The sequence below is a fragment of the Microtus oregoni genome, unplaced genomic scaffold (genome assembly GCF_018167655.1).
Source record: "Microtus oregoni isolate MIOR12 unplaced genomic scaffold, Mior012 000028F_ref0000031, whole genome shotgun sequence".
NCBI lineage: Eukaryota > Metazoa > Chordata > Mammalia > Rodentia > Cricetidae > Microtus > Microtus oregoni.
In genome coordinates, this window is record NW_024543087.1 from 10,011,809 (window position 1) to 10,023,050 (window position 11,242).

General features: G+C 48.6%; 1 protein-coding gene across 1 annotated transcript in view; it reads left to right on the plus strand.

The window, feature by feature from the left end:
* Trim71 (tripartite motif containing 71) overlaps positions 1-4,292 on the plus strand; it is a 46,163-nt gene extending 41,871 nt beyond the window's left edge. The window contains exons 3-4 of the mRNA XM_041677610.1: positions 634-768; positions 2,841-4,292. Of these exons, the coding sequence (XP_041533544.1) occupies positions 634-768; positions 2,841-4,292 (1,587 nt within the window). The remainder of the gene's footprint in view (positions 1-633; positions 769-2,840) is intronic.
* Positions 4,293-11,242: the final 6,950 nt, after the last annotated feature.

Genomic DNA, 11,242 nt, shown 5'->3' on the forward strand with positions numbered 1-11,242 from the left:
CTTGCGGCTTTTTTGAGATACTTCATGTATTATTAACGAACACACCAGGCCTCCTGGATTAATTTTTCATGAACAATATGTCTGATTTAGCCAGCTGATACAGCGGGGCTTGGTGGTGTAAGATGAAGGGCCCCTGACTACAGGGTGTGATCGATGGTTTTCTTAGGTTAGATCAGGTGATACTCCCAGAGTGCGCATTGTGTTGCTTCCTGTTGGGTTAGGGGGATTACTGACAACTGATGTAAATGTGTGGAGAAGCCACTAACCGTCGTCGTCTCCCCCTCACGGACTTCCCTGGTTTGCAAGATTTCCTTCAGGTTCAGGAAGGAAGCCCAAGAAGTCTGAAGTCTGTAGAGAGCCCAGAGCTGTAGGTTTTTACCCGACGGTCCTTCCCAGTGTTCGCACAAACCCACCTACCATGGTTGCTCTGTTGTCAGCTTCCCATCATAGTCTGTACTCAGTGGAGGTGCCACTTCCAAGACACAGACCCTGCTCTCGCCAGCAAATCTGTTACACCTCAGCAGGTGCCAGCAACGTCGTCCTAGCATAAGTCCCGTGGGCCTGACCGAAGCTCGGTCCTGGGTGAGAGGCGAGGTTCCTTCCAGCACCTAAAGGTTCTGTTTGTGTTTCCAGCTGAGCATTGAGCAGGCCCAGACGGTGGCTGAGCAGGTGGAGATGAAGGCGAAGGTGGTCCAGGCAGAGGTCAAGGCTGTGACAGCCCGCCATAAGAAGGCCCTGGAAGAGCGAGAGTGTGAGCTGTTATGGAAGGTAAGGAGATGCATGTCACATGTCCCGAGTCTAGCCTCCTCTCAGATCTGAGGCCCGGGCTCTAAGCTGGGAAGGAGGCGTCCTTGGAATGCTAGGTGTCACTCACATAGCAAAACAAGAAACCCTTTCAGAAGAGCCCAGTAGCCAGGATGGAGCAGGGCTCAGGTTTTCTGTTGCTTGCCCTGGAAAGGAGGCAGACAAGAGGGAGACAGTCAAAACTCTCGTTAGCAGAGGGGTGGGGAGGAAACAGCCCTTATTTTTTTGGTGTCCTGACTGGCTGGACTTCCTGATCCCGTTTGGAAAGCCTCTATTTGGGAGGGTGTGTGTGTGTGTGTCCCCATTTCCTTTTGAAAGCTAGGAAGAGCTCTGAGTGCACACGGGTGGGCTGTCGGATAAAAATCATCTGTGAAGACTTCCACCTCCCTACCCATATAACATCTTAGCTGTTCTGGTTGTGTGTTCCCCCACCCAAGAAAAACGGCTAGCTAAGGTTGCCTATGGCTACCTATGGGCTGGTATTCAACCATGATTCTTGGGCTGTGCTGAACACAGGGCTGCAAAACTGACTTACAAGAGTCCTCCTCTGTTGGGTAGCTTGCTTTGACCTGGTACTATGGTAGGGATAGCATCTTAGTTCCCAAAAAGGACCCATAAAATTAGTTTAAGACTTTCATTTTTAAAAGCTGTGTGTGTATGTGATTGTGGGTGCCTGTGGCGGCATAGGTTCGCCCCAGAGCTGGAGTTTCTAGTGAGCAGCCTGACCTGGGTACTGGGTCAGGTGTGCAGGGGCCAAAAGAGAAGGATGGGGCTGGAGCTGGGGTTACAGGTGGCTGTGAGCCTCCCAACAGGGATGTCGTGTGGACTGAACTGGGGCCCTACCCTTGTAGGTCCTAACCAATGAGTCATCTCTCCAGCCCCCGACCCCTTCTTAGTACAGTCATACCCTGAAATGCTGTGTCAGGAGATGAGAGCAGCTTCAGCAAATCCATGTCTGGATTTCCTGATGGAAAAGACTTCCGTGGTAGTTCTGGGCCCTTGTTTTGGTTCTTCTTTCCCACCAGCTCTCTGTAGAACTTTTTTCTTTTTCTTTTTTTCTTTTTTTTGAGTTGGGGGGGCATCTGTATAGCCTCCTTGCCATCCTGGAACTCACTTGTGTAGATTCAGAGAGATGCACCTTCCTCTGTCTCCCAAGTGCTGGTGTCAGTGTGTCCAGCCGTACAGTGATTTTTTTTTTGTTTGTTTGTTTGTTTTGGTGGGGGGATTTGAAGATGCCATCCTGTGTACTACGAGATCATTTCTACTTACCTAGAATCCCTGTTCTTAAATAAACTTCCTTGTTTCGTGGACGCTTCCACCTCATCCGTCTTTTATTGTGGTTGGTGTGTGTGTGTGTTCTATTCTCATTTCTGTTCTTGCAATAAAATACCCTGACAGGAGAGTTTATTCTATGTTTTATAGTCCATTGTCATGGAGAAGAGCAACATGACTTGAAGCGCCCAGTCACGTGACACCCACATTCCAGAGCAGAGAGATGTGAATGTGTGTGGCGGTGCTTTCTGGGTGGGTCATCTCCAGTTAGTCCAACTCAGGAGATCCAGGGCTGGAGAGATAATGGCTCACCAGTTGAGTGAGTGCCCTGGCTGTTCTTCCAGAGGACCCAGTTTCAGTTATTAACCAGCGCCCGCATGGCAGCTCACAACTGTTTGTAATTTTCCAGTTTCAGGTGATCTGGCCCTTTCACACATAATTAAAACAATCACATTCGCTTATTTTTAAATCTAGACCTCAGAAAAGTTTCATTGGCCTTTCCTAGCCTGGAGAAAATCTTGATGCTAGGGCAGGCCTGTAAATTGAGTCACTTCTCAGGGTGAGGGACAACTTGCTTAGACCTGGGAACTGGGACCATGTGAAGGCAAAGAGTAAGGGGAAATCCATTCTGTTTGGTCAGATAAAATCTATTTCTGCATAATTTAGGTTTTTGTGCCTAAATTCCTCCAGGTCCAGCGTGGGTTTCTCACACATTCTCTGTGCTTGGATCTAAGTCTGTCCTTGCTTCCTGTCTCCCTGTCCAGGTGGAGAAGATAAGGCAGGTGAAGGCTAAATCTCTATACCTGCAGGTGGAGAAGCTTCGTCAAAACCTCAATAAGCTGGATAGCACCGTCAGTGCCGTCCAGCAGGTCCTGGAAGAGGGCCGAGCCTTGGATATCCTGCTGGCCCGAGACCGGATGCTTGCCCAGGTGCAGGAGCTCAAGACCATCCGCAGCCTCCTGCAGCCCCAAGAAGATGATCGAGTTATGTTCACACCCCCCGACCAGGCCTTGTACCTTGCTCTCAAGTCTTTTGGCTTTGTCAGCAGCGGGGCCTTTGCCCCACTCACGAAGGCCACAGGAGATGGCATTAAGCGAGCCCTTCAGGGCAAAGTAGCCTCCTTCACTGTGGTGGGCTATGACCATGATGGTGAGCCTCGCCTCTCGGGAGGTGACCTGATGTCAGCTGTGGTCCTGGGCCCCGATGGCAACCTGTTTGGTGCAGAAGTGAGTGATCAGCAGAATGGGACTTACGTGGTGAGCTACAGGCCCCAGCTGGAGGGGGAGCACCTGGTGTCGGTGACCCTGTGCAACCAGCATATAGAGAACAGCCCCTTCAAGGTAGTGGTCAAGTCCGGCCGCAGCTATGTAGGCATCGGGCTCCCCGGGCTGAGCTTCGGCAGCGAGGGCGACAGCGAGGGCAAGCTCTGCAGGCCCTGGGGCGTAAGTGTGGATAAGGAGGGCTACATCATCGTGGCCGACCGCAGCAATAACCGCATCCAGGTGTTCAAGCCCTGCGGCTCCTTCCACCACAAGTTTGGTACCCTAGGTTCCCGGCCTGGGCAGTTTGACCGGCCAGCCGGGGTGGCCTGTGATGCCTCCCGCAGGATCGTAGTGGCCGACAAAGACAATCACCGCATCCAGATCTTTACCTTTGAGGGCCAGTTCCTCCTCAAGTTTGGTGAGAAAGGAACCAAGAATGGGCAGTTTAACTACCCTTGGGATGTAGCAGTGAATTCTGAGGGCAAGATCCTGGTTTCAGACACCAGGAACCACCGCATCCAGCTGTTTGGGCCTGATGGGGTCTTCCTGAATAAGTATGGCTTCGAGGGGGCTCTCTGGAAGCACTTTGACTCTCCACGGGGTGTGGCTTTCAACCACGAGGGTCACTTGGTCGTCACTGATTTCAACAACCACCGGCTTCTGGTCATTCACCCTGATTGCCAATCAGCACGCTTCTTGGGCTCAGAGGGCAGCAACAATGGACAGTTCCTCCGACCACAGGGCGTAGCTGTGGACCAGGAAGGTCGAATCATTGTGGCCGATTCCAGAAATCACCGGGTGCAGATGTTTGAGGCCAATGGCAACTTCTTGTGCAAGTTTGGTGCTCAAGGCAGTGGCTTCGGGCAGATGGACCGCCCCTCAGGTATCGCGGTCACCCCAGATGGATTGATCGTCGTGGTGGACTTTGGCAACAATCGAATCCTCATCTTCTAATCACATCTTCTGGGTTTCTGTGTTTAGGGTGTGCGTGTGGTGCGTGTCTCTCTCTCTCTCTCTTTTTGAATAACAAAGAAGAAATTGTCTCAGGGATATTTCTTTTTCTCCCCTTTTTTTATTTTTAGTTTTTTAAAGAAAACAGAAGTACAACATTGCTTAAGTCCTACCTCATCTTTTTTTTTTTTCATTTTTTTTTACAGTTGAATGTATTCTCTTGTGCAGGGATTGAGCCTGTGAAGTGGTAATTTCTATCTACCTCAGATCTTTGCATGTCTTTCTAGCAGCCCTCTGCTCCTCCACGGAGCTCACAGTCCCTTCCCTCTTGAGGGTGTGGAATGCACAGGCCAGCACTTCTGCAACCTTGAGGGCACTGGAAGAATAGGGTGGGGTGCATTTTGTAGATTGAGCCAAGGAAACCCTCCCCCCCCCCAAAAAAAAAACTACTAAGTATAAGATGTTGGAAAGATAGGATTTAAAATTCATAATTCTAGTGTATTTGTGTTCTTGAGGATACTGTGTATGTGTGGAGTTAGGTTGTTTGGTTTGATTTTTTTCCCCCCATGCTGCAACAGAGATTTCCTCTGTTCTCGGGTTACCTCAGAGTCTAACATCTTCATCCCTAGGATGGCTGTGGCTTGCTCGCCAAGAAAAGCAGACCATTCGTGTTTTAGGTGTCTGGTCTTTGTTTCTGCTAAGGAAGGGCGTGTGCGTGTGTGTATGTGTGTATGTGCGCGTGCGTGCATGGTTGTGTGTGTGCGTGTGTGTGTTTTAAAGCCATCTTCACCTTGGGGGGGAGGGGGGCTGGATTTGATACGTGCGCATCCCAGGGAAACTTTTCTTCCCAGTTTGCTTTCTAAGATAGGTTTAGCTCAGGACTCTCGGTTAAAAGTGTTCTCAAGTTTCTGTGTTTTGTTGTTTATAAAGACTTAGGTATAAGCAAATAAGTTGACCTTGTTCTCAGAGAGGGGCTTTTCAGATGTGGGCCACGGTGCCACAGAAGTTGGGGGTGCTGGGGAAGTGAGGCACCCCTACATCAGGGACTGTTGGGGGGGGGGGATCCCGTCACAAGAGTGAGCGTTCTGCAAGAGTGTGTAGTAGGCAAAGGGATAAACTTTTATTTGAAAAAGCACAATTTTTTTCCTGCTTTGGAAGTTCAGGGAATATAGAAGAATGTTTGAATGACAAGTAGGAGCACCCCACCCCCACCCCCTTGGCTCAGGTCTCTTTCTCAGGATCCTTGTACCTGAGTGGAGTCAGACCTAAAGGTTAACGTGAACCCCGCTCCCTCCCCCAAAGGCCTTTGAATGTAAAGCATTTGTAAACCAAATCCCCCCCAACCCAAAGTGCAGGACACAATATATATCCTTTTAAAAACCTGTACCAAAGAATAGAAACGTGGGGGTGTGTGGCTCCCGTGCCACATAGGGACTGTTTTGTGGTAAACTACAGATTGGATGGGTCTTTTTGCCACTGTCTGTCTCAGGACGAAGACCTGATCGTGCCTCTGTTCCTCACTACTGAAATCAGATCTGATTCGGAAGGGGGCTCTCGCATCGCTGGCTGAGGACCGAAAAAGCTCCTGCCTGAAACAGACCAGATGATCAGTTTCTGCCCAGAATGGATTTGGTTTTAAAAGAGAAAGTTAATAAATGGAGCAGTTTTCTTTCTGTCATCCCAAGGAGAAGGTGATGACGGGAAGTTGTGTGATGGGTCAATCAAATTGCTTTGGGACGTTTAGCTTGCCAGTATGGACTGTGGTGTTCATTCACAGGACATGTAATTTCAGGGTTTCTGAGTGACCCAAATGGGGAAGCGATCAGGGAGAGTGGTACACAATCAAGGAACCCTGAAAGTAGCTTCCGCTGCTGACTCCCCATTTCTAGGTTCCTGGGATGGCGGAGAGGGAGGAGCACGGAGGAGAGCGTACTCGGCACAAGCTCCTGTTTTGAAATTTAATAAGTGGATCCTTCCCCAGTTCATACGCCTCTAGTCTTTATTGTGCCCCCCGAGTGTTACACTGGCTTTTATAGGACAGATACCCAGGAGGAGGCTCCTCCCCCAGTCTGCCCAACATCTACCCCTAAACACTCAACACAATCAACTTTACGTCCTTCACGAAGATTCCAGGCGAAGAGACGAGTCTTGGCAACATTCTTAGAAACCCGATTTTAATCGTGGCCAGGGAGAAGCTGTCTTTCAGTGCTGTTTCAGTTTTTTCCGATCCTTTTCACAGCTTGCCTGGCAAGTATCAGCTGTACGGTGGGGAAATTTCTGGGTGAATTACGACAAAAATATTTGATATTATACTTAGGATTGGATCACTCAGCCTGGGTTTCCACCTTGGGGTTGAAATGTCAGGTCTTAAAGAGTAGTAAGTAGATAGGCCAGTGAAGGCTTAGGGCAAAGTGGGAGTGTCCTTAGAGGTACGTGGCATGTTAGCTTTTTGTATCCAGAATGGAATATGGCTGCCTTCTAAGAACATGGCCACACTTGGAGAGCTTTTGTTTTTAAAACAAGTGGCCATTTGTGGTCACCTGAGATCTACTCCTGGCCTGTAGGGGAATTGGTGCTAAGCACTTTGGAGCGTGTTATAACGTGGACTATTCCTTATGACGCAAGCCATGTTTGGTGCACCCTAGTGTGAGTTCGCCACGTGCATGCCTGTGCACGCCTGCTGCCATTCTGAGGCGATGCGTGGGTACGACAGGGAAGAGACCAGGTCCTGAGTGCTGTGAGTGAAAGGAGACTTTTGTCAGCGATGAGGGACAGACAGGCAGTGGTCCCCATGGAGATCTGCCCTGTTCCAGGGGGGCAGGCTGGAGAAGGTGGGCATTGGGAGGTCCCTGGTGAGTATTAAACCCCTGGTTGCCACCTGTTTAACATTCCACAATCATCACGAATCTCTCAGTTTGTTCATGAAGCTACCCTGCCGGTCTCCAATCCTGTGTACTGCTGTGGCTGGCAGGTGACTCCTAAATTTTGCGTGGAGCCCAGTTGTCTGGGCTGCCCCCCAGGTGCACAGAACTCCTTAATTAATACCCTTTTTAAGTCTAACTTATCTGGGGAAACATACAAGGGTACCCTATCCAGAACGGGACTTAGTGTTGGGCCAAAGAAGCTGCCAGGATGCAGGTACTCTGAGGTGGGTGGCTCAGTCTGTGTCACTGTAGTTAAGCCAAAGCTTAGTTGTTTGAGTTGGGAAGTCTTTTAGGCTTGAAGCAGCAAGCAGCACAGTACTGTTTGTGTGTGTTGTCTTTTGGGTTTGGGAGGTTCTAGGGTTGCTGTATTCTGGTAGGTAGTAAATGTATGCCAAAGTTTATAGGCCTGTTTTTCCTGTTGTTTAAGAAATATGTGTATACACGTGCGCACACGCGCACACACACACACACACACTCACTCACTCTGGTGCCAAAATGTACGTATTTAGAACATCCCTCTGCTGCCGAGGTTCTGACAGTCTGGGACTGTAAATGAGGTTGACATATCACCTGTGCATATCAGGTAGAGTTGGAGCCTCCTGATATTCAAGGGCTTTCTCTGGCTTCTTTTGGGCCAGGGTCACAGGACACAGTGCCCTGTTGGTTTTATTAGATCTTATTGCCACACTGCTTGGTTTGTTAGATTTTTCTACCTCACTTTTGGCAAAGTTGTCTACCTCATGTCCGCACCTGGTGGGTCTTGAGAGGAGGGTCCCGTGGGTAGTAGGCAGGCTGCCTTGAAGACAGCCTTTAGGATCCCAGACTTGACTTCCAGTAGAGAAATATTTGAACTTGAACAAGAGATATAAGGTCAGTATAGTCATTCATCCAAGTAGTTCTCAACCAATCTTGCATTCCCCTGCCACAAACCCAGTTTGCATGCAGTATTAGGAACTGCTTCTGACCTAAATGGAGAACTTTAGTGGAATAAAGGCCTTTGGGTCTCTCTTCAAGAGAAAGCTGATTTACCTGTTAGGAGTGTCTGCAAACGTACCCTTTCCATGTGAACCCTGAAGGGCTAGTGGAGCACCAGGTATTTGAAGGGAATGAGAATCTCTGACTTTGTGATTATATTTGTAGCTGTCTGTACCCAGCAGGATGGATGCCACCTGGTGCTGCCCTCTCTACAGTGGTTGGTGGCGTGTGCATTGCTCTTTGTTTTGATTTGTTCTTCCTACCAAAGGCAACACTTTGACATTTGTTGTGCCCCCCTCCCCTTTTCTTGTTTGTTAAATACTTGATAAATTTGAGAAGCACATTATCAGGAAATGCTGTACTGTTAACCTTCTACCTCTGTACATCCAGGTAGCCTTCGGGTCTACCTGGATGAGAGCATCCTGAAGGCCACCAGAGTAACAAATGTCACCATGAAGAAATACCTCAATAATGTCTATTTTTAAAACTGGTCTTACGGGTTAACAGATCCAGCCTCGTGGGCTGTTTTCCATTGTCATTTAACCAGCAATGGTTCTAAATGTTTTTGTGTATCCGCATGGTCTTAGACCTTCTTTTAATGATTGTATTAACTTACGAGCTCAGGTCGTATCTTAAGGCTATCTCAGAGCACACTGGCTGAATGTTGGCAGCAATGCGTTTACTTTTCTCTGTGACCAGCTTTGCAATGGTTCTTGATGTTTCTAGCAGTCTGGGTAGTTGGCCTCCTCTAGAGGGAGACTCTTCATAACTATGGGACTCTCTTGTTTTTAGGATGGTAAATGTCTTTTCCCTTGACGTCAGTGCTGGTGAGGGTGGGTGATTTAGCGGTGTTTAACTAGCATGTTACATGTAGTTGTGGGTGGGAGGGTTGTTCGGTTTTTGTTTTTATGGATCTTGTTTAATACTGTCCATTAGCTCTCATGCCTGGTCAGCCAAAAAAAGAAGAAAAGAAAAGAAACTTTAATTTTTAAGTAACTATAGAATATATGACTCAGTTGGGTCACCCCCCTTTTTTTTGTTTGTTTGTTTTTGTTTTTAAAGAATGGTTACAGATCTGGGTGGAATTCTTGGAGGTGTTGCCTGATGTTGTCTCTTCTCACAACGAGGAGCTCTGCCAGCATCCCTCCCCTGGCAGCAGAGCCCTCACTGCTGGCCCACCTGGGGCTCCAGCTGCCTCTGCCACACTTAGAATTGCTGTGGCATTTCAGAGCTCATCAAGGCAGTGGGTCGTTAGGGGAACTATCCCCAAACCTCAAAGCAAAAAACTTTTTTTTTAATTAAAAATTTTTAGGGGGGGGGGAGCAAGTCCCTTCCCCTGCTTTTGGACTTTTACCTTTTAAAACCTTAAATGTTATTGCCAGCCGCAGGCATGATGGGCAATGAGCAGGTGACGAGCCAGTGGAGCAGCGTTCCAAACCTCCTGTGAGCTCACAGGCTTCTGAATGTATCTCTGTGGTCCACAGAGAAGGCTGGGGAAGTAGCAAGGCGACGTATCAGCTACTGCAGCCTTAAAACAAAGCCGGTGTCTCTATGGACTTTAAAATTGTTCCTATGCAGCTTATTTTATTTTTGTTTAATCAAATAAAGAGGGTCTTCCTGTGAAACGTGTCTGTGTGATCTTTCCATCTGGATTAGATATGGGTGGGTGTACCTCCTTTGTGGAGGGGGCAGGAGGATGACTCCCTGGTGTGGCTGCCCCAGGACTGCATGGGCGCATGTGCTGAACCGGGTGTCGGTAGTTTATTGTTTTAAATAAAGAAAACAGAACAACAGGCTAGAGGCAGGCAGGCGGCTCAGCTGGTAAAGATGCTTGCCACCAAGCCTGAGAACTCAAGTTCGGTCCCCATGACTCGGTGGTAGAGCCAGAGAACCAACTCGTACAGTTTGTCCTCTGACCTCCACATTCACACCGTGACATGCCCCCCACACCCCACGGCTATGTGGTCCGTATTTAAATTAAAACAAAAAGCAGGCTTTATACCCCATCCTTCATACTCCCAAAGGAGTTGGGCAACAGATGTCTCTCCAGAGAGGAGAGTACGACTCACCAGCTGCCACTGCCTTCTTTTTTTTCCCCTTTCTGGTGGGTACTGGCCTTTTATCCACCTGCAGTGATGGGGAGGGTCCATTTGAGAGCTAAGCTGCGGCCCCAGGAGGGTGAGCGACTCCCTCCTGGCAGTTCCTGCTTTGGGGGCAGAGGACCCAGGCTGGATTCCCAACTCCAGAGGATCCAGTGCCCTCTTCTGGGCACCTGGCACACCCGTGCTACACAGACCTACATGGAGGTAAAATGCCCATACATAGGAAGTACTTATTAAAGATTGAAGCCAAGCTCTACATGTTCTAGGGTGTATTTGGGATTTACTTAGTAGAGCTAAGTCTTAGCCTGATTGTGTTTCTCAAAGCAGGGACTGGAGATCACCCATATGACAGAATTCTGCATTTTTCCTAAAATTTGTTGCCATTTGCCACTTGCCTAATGTGGCCAAAATAAAGAACACCTGCATTTCTGGAGAGCCCATAACTTCGTGGACGGGCTCTGAGCCTGTGCCCTTTCTGGTTCTTCCCTCTTCCTTCACTGTCTCCTTCCGTTCTGGTTATTTCCCTGCCATCCAATGACTGGGCACAGTGGGAGGTTCCTGGAGATGGGTTGGAGGAGGCATTTCGAAAGATGTTCATAGGCTCACAGGATGGTTCAGCAGGTTAAGGTGATTGCCACCAAGCCTGATGAATGCTAGGATTGGTTCCTGGGACCCATGGGATAGAAGTTTTCCAGGCCCACAGAAGTGCCGTGGCATGTGTGCCCCCACATACTGTTTTGTGTGTGTGTGATTTTTTTTTTAATGATAAATTAAAAAGTTTAGTTCCATGTGATTCCACTGTCTCTGGCCCAGTGAGCTGAAGGGCTGAATTGATGACACCAGGTAGCAGACCCCTAATTAAAAGTGAACACCCAGTAATACATATAAACCAAGTATTTTACATGGATATGGGGAGAGGCTGGAACCCTTGTTTTCTTGTTGCTGGGATTAC